The 21,019-nt window shown below is 47.1% G+C and overlaps 2 protein-coding genes across 7 annotated transcripts in view; both read right to left on the bottom strand.

The window, feature by feature from the left end:
• Positions 1-3,978, bottom strand: part of TTC23L (tetratricopeptide repeat domain 23 like) — a 40,103-nt gene extending 36,125 nt beyond the window's left edge. The window contains exons 1-2 of one of the 2 annotated variants that reach the window (XM_075343546.1): positions 3,911-3,978; positions 2,564-2,642 (exon numbers count right to left, since the gene is read on the bottom strand). In XM_075343546.1, coding sequence (XP_075199661.1) covers positions 2,564-2,628 — 65 coding nt within the window. In that variant the 5' untranslated portion in view covers positions 2,629-2,642; positions 3,911-3,978. Of the gene's footprint in view, positions 1-2,563; positions 2,643-3,790; positions 3,889-3,910 lie in introns of those variants that run through there. The other variant, XM_075343554.1, reaches the window with a different exon arrangement.
• Positions 3,979-8,253: 4,275 nt separating this feature from the next.
• The window catches only part of RAI14 (retinoic acid induced 14), a 140,347-nt gene continuing 127,581 nt past the window's right edge, over positions 8,254-21,019 (bottom strand). For all 5 annotated transcript variants that reach the window (XM_075328363.1, XM_075328379.1, XM_075328371.1 and 2 more), the window contains 5 exons: positions 18,666-18,781; positions 14,949-16,457; positions 11,833-11,982; positions 10,418-10,483; positions 8,254-9,695 (listed from right to left, as the gene is read on the bottom strand). In XM_075328363.1, coding sequence (XP_075184478.1) covers positions 9,618-9,695; positions 10,418-10,483; positions 11,833-11,982; positions 14,949-16,457; positions 18,666-18,781 — 1,919 coding nt within the window. In that variant the 3' untranslated portion in view covers positions 8,254-9,617. The remainder of the gene's footprint in view (positions 9,696-10,417; positions 10,484-11,832; positions 11,983-14,948; positions 16,458-18,665; positions 18,782-21,019) is intronic.

Here is a 21,019-nt window from a genome sequence, read left to right as displayed (position 1 = left end):
GCCGGGAGGAGAAGCACCGCAGCCATCTGTGGGACCCGTCCATCCAGCCGGTTGTTTTACCGGAGACTCTGTGTTTATCATTGGCTGAGTGAGTACCACCGTGCCGTGCGGCACAGCGCTGCCCCCGCGACCCTGCACCTCACCAGGCCCCGTAACCCGCCTGCCATCCATCCCTACCCCATCACCGGGCCCCGGGACAACCAACCCCCTACCCACGGAGGGGAGAACTAACATCCAGGCTGCTCCCTGCCATCGCTCCCGGGATCCCCGTCCAGAGCAGCGGTGGTGTCACCAACCTCACCAAAACCGTGGGTGGCGTCACGGACAATATCAAATCCCCACAATCAACCCCCCCTTTTCACTCACGGGCGAAGAGCGCCGCTCGAGTCCCCGGGATCTGGCCCACCGCTCGAGCCACCACCGAGCAGCAGCAGCCGGACCCGAGCAGTGGGAGAGCGCAGCGTCCCCTCCTCCGCCCGCGACAACTTGGCGTCACGAACAGGATCTTACCACTCTGCCGTCAGGTAGAGGTGCGCCTTGTGACCGCCGGAGGTGTCCGGCCGAAAAATTTGTGAAGCCGCCATCTTGGGCGCGAAAGATTCCCGCTCGAGCGTCTCCTCGAGCATTAGAAGCGCGAAGGCTGAAACCCCGCCCCCGTAGAGGAGGTACCGGAAGGAAACTAAGGGGGACTGTTTGCAATCAATTCGTAGAAACTGCTACGGACAAGTCCGAGAACTGGCAGGGCAACCACAAACTAAGTGGCATGTAAATAAAAATGTTGGCTAAACCGTTACCGCCTCCGGAGAGGCTGATTTGGAGGATGGGCCTGGAGGGAAGTGATGGCCCAGACCCGCCACTACTGCAACCGGTGGCGATCCTCCGAGGGTTTCAGGGGTTCCCCATGGACGTGGGGCCCCTGAAAAGGACAGAACCCGCTCGGGTAACTTGTGCTGGACTGGGGTCAAGGGGTGCTGCCCGTTTGCTTAGGGGCAGCATCAGGGCCAGGTTGCTTGGGTGGGAGAGAGCGGAAGCCGTTACCGTTAGCAACGTTTAAGAATGTGCCTCCCGATGTGGGAAGATTGAAAAAATATTTTTATATGTTTTACCGTTTATCTTTTTCAGTTGTGAAAATAAAACCGATGATGGACGGGCAGCCCGCGGACGGTCTGCATTTTACTAAGGGGGAATGTGGCACCCTGGGCAAGCCAGGACGTCACAAGCACTACACCAACACACCCCACACTCCCGGTCAGGCACACCGAAGTCAGACAAAAACCTTTGTTGCCTCCCTCCAGGGGCTGATGCTCACACCAGGGGGTGGGCCAGGCAGTTGGTCCCGCCCACCGAGGAGTGCACAGTCCTGGAGGCGGGAAAAGGAAGGAGTTGAGTTTTAGAGTTTGAAGTGGAAGGAGTGAAGTGGTAGAGGAGCAGACAGAAAGTGGTCCGGGTGTGTGGCCCGGACGGAACAGCAAGGTTGGCAGACGGTGGTGACCGTTTGCAGGAGAGGCCGATTGGAGTGAGCCGTAAGGACCGTGGACGGGCGGTGGCCCGGCGGTACCGGACCGGTATGCAAAGAGAAGCCAGCACTGTTCGGCAGGGGCTTACGGACCCCGACAAGGCTAGGAGTCGCCGTGCAATTTGTCAAATCCGTTAGCGAAGGGAACCTCCTGGGTTTCCCAGCAGCCAAGTCCCCACAGAAGGCAACTGTGACTGTTGGGGACTGGAAACACAGTCACCGCCAAGGCTAAAGTTCCCAGGGCCAGAGCCTGCGGGCAAAAGGGGCTCCTTCAGCAACCTTCAAGCTGAAGGAGCGGGTTACCGGTGGGAACCCATTGGAACCGTCTACACTACACAGGTGCAGGGAAAGGCAGTCACCATCAACCTGCCGGGAGGAGAAACACCGCAGCCGTCTGTGGGACCCGTCCATCCAGCCGTGTGTTTTACCGGAGACTTTGTGTTTATCATTGGCTGAGTGAGTACCACCGTGCCGTGTGGCACAGCGCTGCCCCCGCAACCCTGCACCTCACCAGGCCCCGTAACCCGCCTGCCATCCATCCCTACCCCATCACCGGGCCCCGGGACAACCAACCCCCTACCCACGGAGGGGAGAACTAACATCCAAGCTGCTCCCTGTCACAGCTCCCGGGATCCCCGTCCAGAGCAGCGGTGGTGTCACCAATATCACCACAACCGTGGGTGGCGTCACGGACAATATCAAATCCCCACAATCAAACCCCCCTTTTCACTCACGGGCGAGGAGCGCCGCTCGAGTCCCCGGGATCTGGCCCACCGCTCGAGCCACCACCGAGCAGCAGCAGCAGGCGGACCCGAGCAGTGGGAGAGCGCAGCGTCCCCTCCTCCGCCCGCGACACACTGTTCTGGGAAAGCTGAGGTTGTAACTGTTATGGGAACAGTGAGACCGGCACTATTATGGGGGAACTGTGGACCCTCTTGTTATGGAGGTAATGTTGCTGCCACTGCAGAAGTCACTGTGATTGGACACAGTTATGGCTCCAGGTGGTGGCTGGATCTCTTATTTAGTGTGAATGTGCCTGTTACGTACGTGCACAGCGATCCCAGGTCCTCATACGCGGAGTCGGTGGGGATACGTATCGGGACGGACGACATTGTCTCCCAGAATCCTGTAGTAAAAAACACTGCAATGAGTAATTTCTCTATCCTGGGGGTCGTCCATCTAACTCCTTGGTTGCCGAGGTCAAAAGTAAAAAGTTGTTTAGTTGGCACTGCAGCAGGGGGGGGGGGTGATAGAGGCCCAAGGCCTGTCATGGCTGTCAGCCGCTATCGCTAAAGCCGCAAGATACAGACTGCAGCACAGTGTTACACATCACAATACCGGGGTGTTACTGACGTCATCAGGGACATTACTGACATCATCAAGGTATTAGTGATGTCATCAGGGGCACTAGTGACGTCATCAGGGTATTAGTGATGTCATCAGGGGCATTAGTGACGTCATCAGGGTATTAGTGACGTCATCAGGGTATTAGTGATGTCATCAGGGTATTAGTGACGTCATCATGGACATTACTGACATCATCAGAGGCATTACTGACATCATCAAGGTATTAGTGATGTCATCAGGGGCACTAGTGACGTCATCAGGGTATTAGTGATGTCATCAGGGGCATTAGTGACGTCATCAGGGGCATTAGTGAGGTCATCAGGGTATTAGTGATGTAATCAGAGGCATTAATGATGTCATCAGGGGCATTACTGACATCATCAGAGTATTATTGATGTCATCAGGGGCATTACTGACATCAAGGTATTAGTGATGTCATCAGGGGCACTAGTGACGTCATCAGGGTATTAGTGACGTCATCATGGACATTACTGACATCATCAGAGTATTATTGATGTCATCAGGGGCATTACTGACATCATCAAGGTATTAGTGATGCCATCAGGGGCATTAGTGAGGTCATCAGGGTATTAGTGATGTAATCAAAGGCATTAATGATGTCATCAGGGGCATTACTGACATCATCAGAGTATTATTGATGTCATCAGGGGCATTAGTGACATCATCAAGGTATTAGTGATGTCATCAGGGTATTAGTGACATCATCAGGGTATTAGTGATGTCATCAGGGGCATTAGTGACGTCATCAGGGTATTAGTGATGTCATCAGAGGCATTACGGACATCACCATTGTATTAGTGATGTCATCAGGCTATTAGTAACAATAAAACCTATCAAAAAAAATAAATGGCATTGTCGGGCGCCCTCGAATCAGAATGAGGGGAAAATCTCCATCAGATTACTCACGCTGTCAGTCTACGAATGCAAAAATGAAAGTCGTCTGTGAACCCCAGGATTTTTCTAATTTGTGGGGGGGTCGACATGGGCAGTATTTCCCTTTAAGGCCCCCATACATCCCGAGTATACCTCACAGCTGAGCCTCGTCTCCGTGTTTCACCCTTGCTGCTGTTTGTTTACATTTGTTGTCTGGTTGCTATGGTGCTCTAAAGAAGCATCTTGACAACAGGGGCGGGGTTTGGGCACTGTGGTGCATTGTGGGTCCTGTTTCTTTGATCTCCATTTTGAGTGTGGGCTCTGCCAGGAAGTCATTTTTTTTGAGGAACCCAAGGAGGAGACTCCTGTGAGACAAAGTGAAGAGGGAATTCAATCCTGAGTCACAGATAATCGGAAAAATGTGCAGACGCCATGTGACCCCCATAGACTCACAGTACAGACGACTCGCGTTTATGGCCGCCATCGATCTCTGACCGGAACAAAAAGGAATGGCGCAAACATTAAAGCCAGAGCTCCTCCATAATAACGCCAGACACCGTATCGTGACCTCACGGGACATTATACGCCATGTATTGTGATGTCACGCCCTCATGTGACGGTCCCATACATAGGCAGAAGACATTCTATACATGTACGACATTAAAAGGAGAAAAAAACATTATTTATGAAAAAAAGACAAAAAAACCCCCTATTTTGTGGGAAAAAACAGGCTTAGTAATAGCCAATTTATGGCACAGAGTAATAAACTGATAAATGAATGAAAAGGGCCGAATTTCTTAATTTTACACATTCGGACCCTTAAGGGTTTTATTTAAGGACTAAAATATAAATAAAATAAATTGCGTTGACTTTTACTTATTATTGTGTAATACCCACATGTGCCACATGGTGGTAGTAATGTCCCTTGTAGGAAACCAGTCGTTTCAAAACTACAACTCCCAGCATGCCATGGGTTGCCAGGCCAAATTTTTGCAGAAACCATTAAGACCCTTTATCTAATCGTATCAGGGGGTCTTGTGACTGCGGAGATGAGACCATTCGTTATCTAATAGAAATGTGTTTTTTTTTCTACATTAATTCTTTGTGGTTTTCAAGATCTCTGCTTGCGGTCATTGAAATGGGAATATTAGATCTGTTCCTCCAGACATAGTTTCCTGGGCATGTGCGGATCGTATCGGATCTGTCGCCCCAGTTCAGTTTCACCCCATTGCCCGGGGTCTGTCTGTGTAATTAGCTTTCAGCGTATACGAGTGATATCCTCAGTCCATTGTCCGATAAGTGACATTCTAGGGTTACATCTAGAAAGGAACCCCAGCAGCAAGCAGTGGGGGCATCAGTAGTCGTGATGGCGGCAGCTCTCGGCATGGTGGGAGTTGTAGTTTTCCAGCTGAGGGGACTCAGTCTGGGGAAGACGGATCTAGATGATTAGCACAATACAGGATCCTGAACTCATGAGGGAAGCCAAAATATATATATATATTTTTTTAACTTGTCTATTGTCCCTCTAGATAACCAGGGATGTTACCTTCACTTCCCTAGATAACCAGGGATGTTACCTTTATGACCCTATATGGCCAAGGATGTTACCTTCATGACCTTAGATGTCCAGGGATGTTACCTTCACAATGCTAGATCACCAGGATATACTTTTCAGTACCCTACATAACCAGGGATGTTACCTTCACTTGCTTAGATGACTAGGGGTGTGTTACCTTCATGACCCCAGATGACCAAGGAGGTTACCTTCACAACCCTAGATGACCAGGGATATCTTCACAACGCTAGATCACCAGGGACGTTATCTTCAGTACCCTAGATAACCAGGGAAATTATCCCTTGCCATCTAGGAAAGTGAAGATATTACCTTCATGACCATTTATGACCAGGGATTTTATCTTCACTACCCTAGCTTACCAGGGATGTTACTGTAACATTGGATGACCAAGAATCTTTATTTTTACTACCCTAGACCACCAGTGATGTTACGTTTATTAAACTAGAGAACCAGATCGGTTACCTAGGGTCAAGTATTACACCATTTGCTTCCCTAGACCACCAGGAACATTATCATTAATCTATTCGCTGTCCTAGACAGGGTTAGCCTTTGAGTGCAATGTGAGAGAACAAAAATGACTCCCATTACACTGGGACCCATGTTATGCAAGGAGGCAGATCATCATCATCATCATCATCATCATCATCAGCTAATGATCCTTCAGTTGGTGCCAATACTATAGTGCGGTTTGACCCCCGGGCTTTTTTTGGGTCCAGTTTCTGTGGATATTTTGTATTTTTTGTCCCTGGTCTCCAGCGTCGTCCACTGCTGTGAATTTATCCATTTCTAGCACATCCGTCCTGACGCGTTTTCTGCTCAATTGCTTCTTCTACAATTTTCCTATAATACAAAGTGATTTACCTTAAACCCGGCTTCCATGACGCTGATTTATGGAGGCAGATTTTTTTTTTTTTCCCAATTATTTCCATTTTTCCCTGCTGTGTTATAACTAGTGATGCGTGATCAATAACATGACCGAGTGCTCGGTACTCGAATCAAGCGGGTCAAAAAATGCTTGGACGGGCTCGACTCGAGTATCAAGCATAATGGAAGCCTATGGGAAATGCAAGTATTTTTCCAGCAGGCTCCGCTAGAGGGAAGTCAGAAAAATGGATGGGAAAGACGCCTGGATGCATCTGACTCAAGTCGCTGCTAGGAAGTAAAAAAAATGGGGAGTTGAGGGGGGGATGGGGGAAAAAAAAAATTGGGGTCCCAGCTCCATTTTTTTTATAACCAGCCAAAGTAAAAGCAGTCAGCTAGGGGCTGGGAAGATCCATGGTTATTCGGCCCTCCCCAGCCTAAAAATACCAGTGCGCTGCCAGAATTGGCGCATCCAGATGGCTCTTCCCAATTGTCCTGGTGCGGTGGTAATAGGGTTAATTCTTTTGGAGAGGATGTCAGCTGTGAATTTACAGCTGACATCAAGCCCAAGGGTTAGTAATGGAGAGGAGTCTATGAGACACCCCCTATTACTAACCTTGTAAGTGTAAAAAAAGAAAAAAAAATACATTTAAATGAAGACTCCCCCATACGCTCACTCGTTCACCAATTTATATATAAAAAAAAAAGAAGAAGCTTCGACGTTATCCAGGACTACAACCTGCAACAGTAAAGTACAGCCAGTCACAGACGCTGGGTGACTACAACTCTCATCAGCGTCGCTGGGTCTCACGGAGAGCAGCATTGGATTGGCGGCTCTGATGAGCGTTGTCACCCAACGCCTGTGAATACCTGGACTTTACGGCTTCTGGTTGGGGTCCTGGATTACATTGAAGCTTTGTGGGAACTTTGCTATTCACAGACGTCAGGCGACTACAACTCACATCATGGCTGCTGGCTCAATAAGACCATGGCTATGGCATTACCATGATTGACAGGCAATTCCTGCATGTTTAGTGGCTGAAAAAAAATCCGGGACACATGCAGAGGCGAGGACTTGAGCACGGCACCCGAGCACAAGGATATTCAGCCGAGCAACGAGAGGGCCAAGCACCTAGATGCTCTACCGAGTAACGAGCACAAGGCTCAGATAGAGCTGGAGTGCGCCCTTGTTACACTGGACATCTGCGGCCGAGGACTCACTGCCTCTTACAATCAGGTCACAGTCCGGGCAGGGGCTATTCAGTCTCCAGAGGGACCTTTTGCTCCTCGCTAATAATGTAGTATTTCTTGACCCATTTCGTAGGCATTACAATGAGCAGGAAAGCATAAGCTCAATTCATGTGCAGAATTTTAATGTGCTTTATTCTCTCTTAACAACCAAACCAAAAAGGTAACAATAAGTGATGAGCAGGACCTTTGGGCTGGACGACGGACCCTTGGGCTCAATCCATCACGGGCATTTGAGCCCAAAGGTTCTTGATTGGGCTCAATCAAGGAGTCTTGGCCTTCAAGGTCCTTGAATGAGCCTAATTAAGGACCTCAAAAGACCTTTGGGCCCAATCAAGAACAGTGATTAGGCCCAAAAAGGTCCGTGATTAGGCCCAAAAAGGTCCGTGATTAGGCCCAAAAAGGTCCGTGATTAGGCCCAAAAAGGTCCGTGATTAGGCCCAAAAAGGTCCGTGATTAGGCCCAAAAAGGTCCGTGATTAGGCCCAAAAAGGTCCGTGATTAGGCCCAAAAAGGTCCGTGATTAGGCCCAAAAAGGTCCGTGATTAGGCCCAAAAAGGTCCGTGATTAGGCCCAAAAAGGTCCGTGATTAGGCCCAAAAAGGTCCGTGATTAGGCCCAAAAAGGTCCGTGATTAGGCCCAATCAAGGACATTTGGGTTTAAAGTTCATTGATTGGGCTTAATCAAGGACCTTTGGGCTCAATCAAGGACCTCTGGGCCTCAAGTACTGGATAATTGGGTTAGACGGACAAAAGACAAATAGGAGTATAAATATTGCAATAAATAACCGTATAATATAATGCAGCCAGTCATTTATAGGTATTTTTACTTTATTATTCCTTTATTTTGCTGGAGTGGCATGACAATGCAGACATCATTATTAGGCAAAAACCATCATAACAAATACATAAACAGTATATAAAATAATTTCTAACATTTATGTAAAGTTAGACCCATGTATGTATATTATTTAACTACTCCGATCTATAAAATTAAGCAGCAAAATATTTTTTTTTACATTAAATTGAAACAAAAAAAAGCTACATAAATTTTAACATATAATAATATTAAAAAGGTAACAATCTAAAATAATATTACTGCATAGAAAACTAAATTACTTTGCTACCTTTAACTGTTGTGGTCAGGGTGGGGCGGGGGGGAGGGGGAGTAATTACGGGGGTCTGTATTTGGAGTAGGCGCTACCACAATTACCAGGAGACTTTTCCTCTGATGGGGGTTTAACGGAGCGAAAATCAAAGTGCTACATTTAGCAACTGGGGTTGTGGGATTTCCTGGTGCGGTTTATAGCCGACGTCGGGGGTAGCTGTGACTGGTTACAGCATGTATCTACACAAGTAACCAGCAATTAGTGTCCTTAAGCGCACCCCCAAAAACTTAAATCCCACCCCGGAAAAACCAGGAACACCGGAACACCCATTATAGGTTTATTTGGATAAGCCCCGCCTTCCATTTCGAGGGACAAACCCATGAAAAAATAAAGATGGCTGTCAGGGCATTCCTTTCAGTTGCTATAAATTATTTTCCGTTTCTTCAGTCATATGTGTGTTTTGGCAAAGTTGAGCGACAAGTGGTGCCTGCCAATATGGCGCCCACATAGGCCGACACCCAAGATTCCCGACCCATTAATAGCAAATCTGTAAATCAATCCCCAGGTCCAGTTTTGCTACGTAATTGAACAGATTTGCATTCAATAGCCTACGAAAACCATGAGAACTGCCTTAAAGGGCATTTCCATTTCTCACCATCATGTTACAATTAATATATAGATATAATCTACATATAAAGGGGAGTCACTTTGTAAATACAACTCATCATTTATCTTGCACTGGTGCAAGGCTGCAGAGCTTTAAAGTTCGGCCATTTTGGTAGTCACCGACTGTAGGAGGAAATGATGGATATCTCACACTGGTATCTGTTTAAAGGCTACAAAACGAGGCTATTAGTGCTATGGGGAGCAGCAGTCTTCATCTCGAGTACTGTTATAAGGAGTTACTAACTGACCACGATAAATACTAAAAAGTGGAACCGGTGGTTTCTTATCAAAAAAAGTATAAAATAACTTCATTTTCTGATACAGAAGAAGTCATAGGTGTGATATCCAGCATTAGTCGTATTAGAGGCAGTGCTGTACGAGCTGATCGGCCGTGGTCTCACGTCACATCTTCTGAGACTGACTCTTGCACATGGTCAGTATTTGTTTTAGCACCTTCTGAACATCTTCATCCATTTGGCCCTAGAGGAGAAATAAAAAGGGTAAGAACGAGGTGATACAATGTCCAAGGGCAGCGGATCTGACGGCATTCACCACCAAACTAACGTCAATGGAGACTTCAACATCTTCTATTACACTCCGGAGCTGCACTCACTATTCTGCTGGTGCAATCACTGTGTACATACATTACATTTCTGATCCTGTACTGATCCTGAGTTACCTCCTGTATTATACTCCAGAGCTGCACTCACTATTCTGCTGGTGCAGTCATTGTGTACATACATTCCATTACTGATCCTGAATTACATCCTGTATTATACTCCAGAGCTGCACTCACTATTCTGCTGGTGCAGTCACTGTGTACATACATTACATTACTGATCCTGAGTTACCTCCTGTATTATACTCCAGAGCTGCACTCACTATTCTGCTGGTGCAGTCACTGTGTACATACATTACATTACTGATCCTGTACTGGTCCTGAGTTACCTCCTGTATTATACTCCAGAGCTGCACTCACTATTCTGCTGGTGCAGTCACTGTGTACATACATTACTGGTCCAGGATTACAGTGACTGGCCGTGCACACACACAAGTTACCACTTACTTTCCCTCCTGGGTAAACCCCATTTAGCCCCTCAGTACATGTATCCACATGTATGAGTGGTCGCAGGACGTCCCCCTCTACAGTGACTTTCTCTCCATATTACACATGGAGCAGATTTATGCCCCTTACACTTTACCTGAACAGCATAGAGCAGATGCATCCTGTAAACGGAGACGATTTCTTGATGCTGTTTCTTGGTTTCCTAAAAGATATAAAGTATTAAGTAAACGGAGTTTTACAAGACAAAAATCTTCTTTTCTTAGATGAAAGCTGGACATATCCTAAAAGTGAACAATTAACCTTCCTACAATCTGGCATAGTGGAGAACACTAGTGGCGAATTATCAGAAACATGTATAAAACACTCTAAATTGAAAAGTATGTTAACCCCCTCCTAAGCATTGTGTTTTGGTGCTATGGCTGCACCCATTACCAAGTTGATAAAATCCAGCACTTGGTCATGTAAGCTTCATGGACAAAAGATGGTGGTTTTTCGCCCATACTTGCCATCTTTCTAAAATGCTCATAAATATAAAAAAAAAACAAAAAAAAAAAAAACATTGGAGCTTTTGGGGCGAAGCATTTTTTCCTTGTAGCCACACAAATTCCGGCTATGCCCCCTCTACGTTTCTTCCAAGCCCACTTAAAGAGGTACTGTCCAGTTTGGAAACAATTTCCTATTCATTGCATAGAGAAGAACTTCCTGAGTTCGACCACTGGGACCCCCACAGATGCCAAGTCTGGTGTCACTGGAGGGGAGGTGGATCATGCGCACAACCGCTCCATTCATTCTCTATGGGAACGCTGGAGATAGCCAAGCGCTGTGCTCTGCTGGTCTTTGGCCCTTCCATAAAAATGAAGGAGGGTAGCCCCGGTTCTCTGGGATTCCCCTTTCATGTACATTTGTAACCGGCATTTTGAGGGTTTTCAGGAGGATTCTGAGGCACCAGGGTAATTTGCCATCTCAACGTCTCTGTGATGTCTCCTCTTCTTCCAAGAGCCTCCCGAATGTCCCGGGAAAATTGGCAAGTATCAGTATGGGTGTACTGAAGAGCCCTGTGAGTATGGCACTGCCAGTGGACATCATGCTTGCCACAACTCATGACATCTCTGATCGGCAAGATGAGCCCCGACCATCTGCAAGGACTACGCTTGGCAAATAACAGCTGAGGCAAGAACTCTAGATTGCCAAGTAAGATGTCGGGGACGGGGGTCACATACTTTTGGCCACAATGTGCACTTGATTATTACACCGATGACCCAGCCCACCCAACTGAGGTGTAACTTGAAGCTATTACAGTCACAAACCTACCACATACTACTTCTAATACTGGTGCTTTCCAATGAGGTTGCGGTGCCGTTGGGCATGCAAGGGAAGCACTGACTGGGTGGTCCTTCTGTCTGACCCCTCAAGAGGCCCAAGTGTGGGACACCAGATGGTAATGTTGGACTAAGAGTTCTGGAGTATTGGGTGATGGATATAGGTATTGGGCACCAGAGAAGCTCCATGTGACCATCAGTGGTGATCAGTAAGGGCAGGACTTGGACTTACCACCAGTTGGTTCTGCAGCTGTCGGATCTGCTGCTGTAGGGTTTCCAGCTGCTGGCCCTGCCGCTTGGAAGTGCTTGTGGTGAACGACAGCTGGGAAAGGCTGTTTAGTGCATCTCTGAGTTTGCTCACTTCCTTCGAGAGCTCATTTATCTGGAAGATCATGAATTCATCTTAGTAAAGTTCCTTGTAATCATCACAGATAATCAAACATGGTGCAGGGTCAGGCTGACCACCAGAATTCAAGAAGACCCTCATTGGACCTGCACCCGTGCTATTGACCCATAAGTCCAGCAGAAGATCCAACAGAGGCACCTGGACCAGGATCTAGGATCTATTTCTAATCATACGGCCAACCATCTCATATCAGTAGCCCATAGTCTATTCATATGGTTCCATAATTAGGGGGTAAATCAGTTCTCCCCAGCCAGGAACTGGGCACCAGCGAGAACCACCACTGAACCCCCATATTGCCTTTACCTCCTCGAGAGGATGGATTCAGACATCCTTACTTCACAGTCCATAACCGCAGGTCTCCTCCATTGAGCTCAGCAGCTTCACAGGTAAAGATCAGGCTGTGAGCCTGAGTCAGGAGACACTCAGTCCAGGCATTGTAGTGTGTACATAGACCGTGACATATGGCTGTCTGAGCCCATGGAGGACAGACCTCTTTTTTTAATTTTTTTTTCTCATCAATGCATTCCAAGGGCATTTTCTTCTCCAGGACAAGTTGTATTTTTCAGCGGCACCACATTCGAGTAGATACTTTAATGATTAACTCTGACTTCAGTGGGACAGGAAAGGAGGGAAAGGGCGCGCGCAACAAAAAGAAAGAAAGGGCGCGCGCAACAAAAAGAAAGAAAGGGCGCGCGCAACAAAAAGAAAGAAAGGGCGCGCGCAACAAAAAGAAAGAAAGGGCGCGCGCAACAAAAAGAAAGAAAGGGCGCGCGCAACAAAAAGAAAGAAAGGGCGCGCGCAACAAAAAGAAAGAAAGGGCGCGCGCAACAAAAAGAAAGAAAGGGCGCGCGCAACAAAAAGAAAGAAAGGGCGCGCGCAACAAAAAGAAAGAAAGGGCGCGCGCAACAAAAAGAAAGAAAGGGCGCGCGCAACAAAAAGAAAGAAAGGGCGCGCGCAACAAAAAGAAAGAAAGGGCGCGCGCAACAAAAAGAAAGAAAGGGCGCGCGCAACAAAAAGAAAGAAAGGGCGCGCGCAACAAAAAGAAAGAAAGGGCGCGCGCAACAAAAAGAAAGAAAGGGCGCGCGCAACAAAAAGAAAGAAAGGGCGCGCGCAACAAAAAGAAAGAAAGGGCGCGCGCAACAAAAAGAAAGAAAGGGCGCGCGCAACAAAAAGAAAGAAAGGGCGCGCGCAACAAAAAGAAAGAAAGGGCGCGCGCAACAAAAAGAAAGAAAGGGCGCGCGCAACAAAAAGAAAGAAAGGGCGCGCGCAACAAAAAGAAAGAAAGGGCGCGCGCAACAAAAAGAAAGAAAGGGCGCGCGCAACAAAAAGAAAGAAAGGGCGCGCGCAACAAAAAGAAAGAAAGGGCGCGCGCAACAAAAAGAAAGAAAGGGGGCGCGCAACAAAAAGAAAGAAAGGGGGCGCGCAACAAAAAGAAAGAAAGGGGGCGCGCAACAAAAAGAAAGAAAGGGGGCGCGCAACAAAAAGAAAGAAAGGGCGCGCAAGAAAGGGCGCGCAAGAAAGGGCGCGCAAGAAAGGGCGCGCAAGAAAGGGCGCGCAAGAAAGGGCGCGCAAGAAAGGGCGCGCAAGAAAGGGCGCGCAAGAAAGGGCGCGCAAGAAAGGGCGCGCAAGAAAGGGCGCGCAAGAAAGGGCGCGCAAGAAAGGGCGCGCAAGAAAGGGCGCGCAAGAAAGGGCGCGCAAGAAAGGGCGCGCAAGAAAGGGCGCGCAAGAAAGGGCGCGCAAGAAAGGGCGCGCAAGAAAGGGCGCGCAAGAAAGGGCGCGCAAGAAAGGGCGCGCAAGAAAGGGCGCGCAAGAAAGGGCGCGCAAGAAAGAGCGCGCAAGAAAGAGCGCGCAAGAAAGAGCGCGCAAGAAAGAGCGCGCAAGAAAGAGCGCGCAAGAAAGAGCGCGCAAGAAAGAGCGCGCAAGAAAGAGCGCGCAAGAAAGAGCGCGCAAGAAAGAGCGCGCAAGAAAGAGCGCGCAAGAAAGAGCGCGCAAGAAAGAGCGCGCAAGAAAGAGAGCGCAAGAAAGAGAGCGCAAGAAAGAGAGCGCAAGAAAGAGAGCGCAAGAAAGAGCGCGCAAGAAAGAGCGCGCAAGAAAGAAAGAGCGCAAGAAAGAAAGAGCGCAAGAAAGAAAGAGCGCAAGAAAGAAAGAGCGCAAGAAAGAAAGAGCGCAAGAAAGAAAGAGCGCAAGAAAGAAAGAGCGCAAGAAAGAAAGAGCGCAAGAAAGAAAGAGCGCAAGAAAGAAAGAGCGCAAGAAAGAAAGAGCGCGCAAGAAAGTTTTGTGGGGGAGAAAATTTATTTTTTAATTATGATTTATATATTTAATTTGTCTTTTTTTTTTTATAAATCCCACTAAAGGGATGAAATCTGCAATCAGTTGAGTGGGCATGTAGAGCTCTATTACTCAGCATTATTGCCCGTTTGTATTACACGGCCTAATATTTCCCACCGATGGCTGGCCTGGGGGCCTTTGTTGGGTAACCCAGTTGTCACCACTGAGCTGAGCTGGGTGCCCCCTCAATCTTAATCGCGCATATTCCTTACATGCCGTGTGACATTAAGACGTTACAATGGGAGGTTCTTCTGATCTAGGCCATTACAGTGAGTCCGGCTGTCAATCATAGGTTAAGGTGGACACCACCTCTAAGCCCACACCATCAGCCGAGAGTACTACTAGTTCTCATGGTGAGGAGACCACAATCAGGACACAATCTTACATTCCTTTGTGGTGGGACATGTTATAATGTCATATAATGAATCATCGCACTTCGAGGTTTCGGGAATGGTCACTGCTTTCAGTAGGGTGGTCAATGTGCTCAGGTCATCTTTCTATTAATACCAGACCCAAGACACTGTTGTAGACCCCAAATTCTAGATATCAGAAATATAAAACTCCCCCCCCCCCCATGATCAAGAAAACCCTATTCCTAAGACCTATTCACCAACCTTCTTGTCTTTGTCTTCGTCCACTTTTGAAGTATTTTCCGTTAACCTCTTCAACTCGGCCAGGTCCTCCTGCACTTTGCCGTGCTTTGTCCTCAGCTCTCCGAGTGAGTGTTCCTTGTTCTTTAGCTGTTCTTCTATGGAGTCTTTTTCTTCTTTCACTTGTGACAATTCCCTCTTAACCAGCTCGTTCTCCGCAGTGAATGCCTCTCGTTCCTTCAGCAGATCGCTCACTTGTGTCGATAATGCGCTGATGTCATCTTCTAGGGACACCTGCCGCTCGGCTAGTAACTGTTTGGTCACCATGCCGTCCTGGACCGTTGACTTTTCTTGCTGAAGTTCATCTTGTAAACTCTTGATTCTGGTTTCTTGAGTAGCGATCTGCTCCCTCAGCCAGTTTCTCTCCACTTCCAGTTTTTCTACCGTTTGTTTTAGACCTTCCATGTCTTCCACGTGATCAGACACTGCCTTGTGTCCCTTCTCAATGTCCAACTGTTGCTTCAGCTCACATACTTCTTCCAACATTTTGGCGTGCTGAGAGGCCAAATCCACCAAGTCGTTCTCCACTTTCTCTTTGCTTTCTTCGACTTCTTGTAGAAGTTTCTCATGCTCTTCCTTATGGATGAAATCTTCCGATACAGTAGGTGGTGCTTGCTTGGTCTTCTCAAGTTCCACCTGGGCCTCCTTGTACAACCCCGACAACTCATTCACTTGATTGATCAAGTCATCGATGGTTTTGGTCAGGTCCTCCTCCACATGACCATTCTCCACCGGAGACTTTGGCTCATTCCTTCTCTCTATTTCCTTCTGTAGACTGTTAATTTCTCCAAGTAATTCTTCCTGCTTCACGTGGAGTTTGGCGTTCTCCTCGTTCAGTTGTTGAATGACGGCACAGTAAGATTTCTCCATCTCTTCCTGCTTTTCTACGGGCACCAAGTTGACGATCCTTTGGGTAACAACATCGATCTGGTGCCTCAAATCATTCATCTCGTTCTCTTTCCTCTCACTTTCCGCCAAGACCTCCTGATATTCCCTCTTCAGAACTTCAAACTCTTCCAGCACCAATAAACTTTCCACACTGGTTTTCACGATTCCGTCTTCTTCTTGTTCCCCTTTCGATATCCTTTTTAGATTTGGCTTGAAGGAAACGTCTTGTTTCATATCACTAGGTGATCCCTGAGACTGAAGGTCCATATCCGAAGCCACCTCAGAGGTTTCAGTGCTGATGGACTCTCTAAAGCTTAATCGGATCTGCTCTTCCAAGCTCTTCCTTTTCGTTTCAGAATCTTCCAATTTCGTTTTCATGTCTTCGATGGTTTTTTCCAGCAGTGAGAGTTGGTGTTCGTTTTTGACCATTTCCATCTGCGACTCGAAAGACGTATCGGAGTTGTCTGAAATGACGGCTGGCGATTTGTCATCTTGATTTTTGGCAACGGGTTGGTTTAAGTCGGTCTGTGTGGAATGGTAGGAGTCACAGCTGATATCTGCTAATGCCCCGGTACTGGCTTTCTCCTGTAAACAATTGAAAATAATATATTTATTATGGATCAGTAGTGACGAGTGGGCACTACCATGCCCGGGTGCTCGTCAAGAACAGTTGGACGCTTAAATGGGCGCAACTCGAGCACCAGAGTATAATGAAAGTCAATGGTCAAGAAGATTTCCCGGAAAATGCTCAAGTCTCCCTTTGACTTCCATTACACTCGGGTACTCGAGTCGCTCGGATGCGCCTCAACTGCTTTTAAGTCCCGAGCATGGTAGTGCCCGCTCCTCAATATCGATCAGCAGAGTATTTTATCTATTGTGTTTGATAAGATAAAAACATCCCCAATTCTCAGAACATCTACATAAAGATAGGGTCACCACTTTGGACCATCACTATTTTGAGGAGGAAGGGTTTAATATTAAATTATTAAATTTTTTTTCTTCCTTTAAATCAATAGTACACATAAAAATAAGAAAGTTTGTAATATGTCTTCTCAGAGAAATCTGCTTCTTTCTCCTCCTGGACTGATCATTCATTCTCAATTCAAGGGTAAAATCTGTATTCAGTGAATACAAACTGGCAGTTGGTACCCATAAAATTCTATGGAGAACTTGCAGTAGTAAGTCAGTGTCGGCCTGTAGCTCCTCCCTCTCCATAGAATTTTATGAGCACCAACTATCATCTCTTATTCCAGTAATGGGAAACTCAGTTTTCAATGCTCTCTAGCTCCTCCCCCTCCATAGAATTTTATAAGCACCAACTGTCATCTCTCTCAGTAATGGGAAATCAGGATTCAATGATCTAGCTCCTCCCCCTCCATAGAATTTTATGCGCACCAACGGTAATTCTCTCAGTAAAGGGAAAATCAATATTCAATGACCTCTAGCTCCTCCCCCTCCATAGAATTTATAAGCAAAAACTGACATCTCTCAGTAATGGAAAAATCAATGTTCAATGATTTTTAGCTCCTCCCCCTCCATATGATTTTATAAGCACCAACTGCCATTCAGTAGTCAATGACCTCTAGCTCCTCCCTCTCCATAGAATTTTATAAGCACCAACTGCCATCTTTCTCAGTAATTGGAAAATCGATGCTCAATGCTCTCTAGCTCCTCCCCCTCCATAGAATTTTATAAGCACCAACTGTCCTGTCCTCTCAGTAATGGGAAAAATCGGTCTTCAAAGACCTCTAGTTCTCCGTCCCATTGAATTTTATAAGCACCAATTGTCATCTGTATCAGTAATATTAAAATAAATGTTCAATGATCTCTAGCTCCTCCCCCTCCATAGAATTTTATAAGCACCAACTATCATCTCTCTCAGTAATGGGAAAATCCGTGTTTTATGATCTCTATCTCCTCCCCCTCCATAGAATTATAAGCACCAACTATCATCTCCTATGCCAGTAATGGGAAAATCAATTTTCTAGATTCTCCCCCTCCATAGAATTTTATAAGCACCAACTGTCAGCGTTCAATGATCTCTAGCTCCTCCGGCTCCATAGAATTTTATGAGCACCAACGGTCATCTCCATCTCAGTAATTGGAAAATCAATGATCATAGAATATAGATGTCAGATATGAGTGTGAGTGATCAGTCCATGAGACGAACGGAGCAGATTTCTGTGATCAGACATATTACAAGTTGCTTATTATCATGAAAATTATTAATTAGTGAAACAAAAAATAAAACGACAGTCATGCTTTAACAATCAACATTAAGTCACCTCATCCTGTGCCCCATCTGAAACCTATGGGTAAACCTGGCAGTAAGGGTTCAGTTTCCCTGCAGCACCTCCGCAGGTGAAATGAGGCATTACACCCGAGTAATGTAGGACGGGTCCTCCAGACAGAGGTTCGCTCTATGTAACTGCTCTCACCCTCTGAACTGTATGAATGAAATACTGAATGTATTTTTGGAAATCTTGAATTCACATAGTCACGGGATGTTTTATGGGCTGTACAGTAGACTTCCTTTGCCCGCTGTACAGACTTGTCATTACACAGTGGTGTCCATAGATATCTATAGATCAGCTCATCCTTGGAGTCAATAGACCAAACAGTATAAATACGTTTGTATGGAATTAATAGGGGAAGTGAACGGGGAAGCACTGCAATACCAGACACAGCCTGCAGCCAAGGGGGGGCGCCGATACTGACAAAAAACTAGATCCCTTCCTCTAATCCTAACTAAGTGAAGCCTCATCCCTACGGGTCAAGTGCAGTTGTACAGACCTGTAATTGCTCCGTTAGCTCCTTGTTTAGCAGTGTTAGAGAGACCACCTTTGCTTGTAGCTGTGAGAGGGTCTCCTGGTGGTCGGCCTCGGAGCTCACGTCCAGCAGACTGTCCTCTAGAAAGTGAGACGTACCGGTGTGATTAGTAATGGCAGCGCAAGTAACGTGGTGAAAAGTAATAAGCCAATACATAATTAGAAGAAACTTGTTTTCCTAAGAATTTTGCAATTTTACCCATTTATCAAGTAAAAACCCCCTTTAAAAAGGAATCCATCAGCAGGATTTTGTATGTAATTAGAGATAAAATCCCTGTTTTCTGCGCTGCAGATCTCTGACTGCTGAGTCCTGTATAACCCTGCCCCTACACCACTGATTGGCTGCTTTCTAGGTACACAGTGCATAGGCAGAAAACTGCCAATCAGTGGTGTGGGTGGGGTTATACAGAGCAGGAGGACTACATGGCATGAGACAGCTAGTCCTCTAGTTTGTATGTTCTCCCCGTGTTTGCGTGGGTTTCCTCCCACACTTCAAATACATACTGATAGGGAATTTAGATTGTGAGCTCCAATGGGGACAGTGTTGCAATGTATGTAAAGCGCTATGGAATTAATAGCGCTATATAAATGAATAAATATTAATATAATAGTGATAATCTCCTGATGATAAAACAAAGATTTTAATAAAACTACAACCGGCAGCCCAGTAAGTGACACATCGCTGGAATCAGGATCACAGCCCCTACATCTGAAATTATATACTAAAATACGGCTGATATTCCCTTTAATATAGGCACTCAAGCCATTGTGTCTCTTCCACCATGGCTTGTAAGGATGGAGGATGACAAATTCACGCAACCTCCATAACGCCTGCAGGAGATAAGCAGGGCTGTCCTTTCAGAGTTGGAAAAGTTGGGTAAAAACAAGTTGTAATGGCAGCAGGTTGGCTTTCCAAATGACAAGTGTGTCCAAGAAACGGCTTAAAAAAGGGAAACAGTCAGCAGGATTACAGACAGTGATGTGGGCAGTTGGACCCTGCAATGAGTGATGGGGACAGAAGGGGAGACAACATCCACCTGTCCTGGGGATTTAACCACTTGACTCCTGCTCGTTAAAGCTTGACAGGGGCATCCTAATCGTTAACTATCCATAAACCCGGCCCTGGCATTCTGTACCCCACCTGTACTTCCATAAACCCGGCCCTGACATTCTGTACCCCACCTGTACTTCCATAAACCTGGCCCTGACATTCTGTACCCCACCTGTACTTCCATAAACCCGGCCCTGACATTCTGTACCCCACCTGTACTACCATAAACCCGGCCCTGACATTCTGTACCCCACCTGTACTACCATAAACCCGGCCCTGACATTCTGTACCCCACCTGTACTTCCATAAACCCGGCCCTGGCATCCTGTACCCCACCTGTACTTCCATAAACCTGGCCCTGACATTCTGTACCCCACCTGTACTTCCATAAACCCGGCCCTGACATTCTGTACCCCACCTGTACTACCATAAACCCGGCCCTGACATTCTGTACCCCACCTGTACTACCATAAACCCGGCCCTGACATTCTGTACCCCACCTGTACTTCCATAAACCCGGCCCTGACATTCTGTACCCCACCTGTACTTCCATAAACCCGGCCCTGACATTCTGTACCCCACCTGTACTACCATAAACCCGGCCCTGACATTCTGTACCCCACCTGTACTTCCATAAACCCGGCCCTGACATTCTGTAACCCACCTGTACTTCCATAAACCCGGCCCTGGCATCCTGTACCCCACCTGTACTTCCATAAACCCGGCCCTGACATTCTGTACCCCACCTGTACTTCCATAAACCCGGCCCTGGCATTCTGTACCCCACCTGTACTTCCATAAACCCGGCCCTGGCATCCTGTACCCCACCTGTACTTCCATAAACCCGGCCCTGGCATTCTGTACTCCACCTGTACTACCATAAACCCGGCCCTGACATTCTGTACCCCACCTGTACTACCATAAACCCGGCCCTGACATTGTGTACCCCACCTGTACTACCATAAACCCGGCCCTGGCATCCTGTACTCCACCTGTACTTCTATAAACCCGGCCCTGACATTCTGTACCCCACCTGTACTTCTATAAACCCGGCCCTGACATTCTGTACCCCACCTGTACTTCCATAAACCCGGCCCTGACATTCTGTACCCCACCTGTACTTCCATAAACCCGGCCCTGACATTCTGTACCCCACCTGTACTTCTATAAACCCGGCCCTGACATTCTGTACCCCACCTGTACTTCCATAAACCCGGCCCTGACATTCTGTACTCCACCTGTGCTTCTATAAACCCGGCCCTGGCATC

The sequence above is a fragment of the Anomaloglossus baeobatrachus genome, chromosome 1 (assembly GCF_048569485.1).
Source record: "Anomaloglossus baeobatrachus isolate aAnoBae1 chromosome 1, aAnoBae1.hap1, whole genome shotgun sequence".
NCBI classification, from domain to species: Eukaryota; Metazoa; Chordata; class Amphibia; order Anura; family Aromobatidae; genus Anomaloglossus; species Anomaloglossus baeobatrachus.
This window is presented reverse-complemented; position numbering and strand designations above follow the sequence as displayed.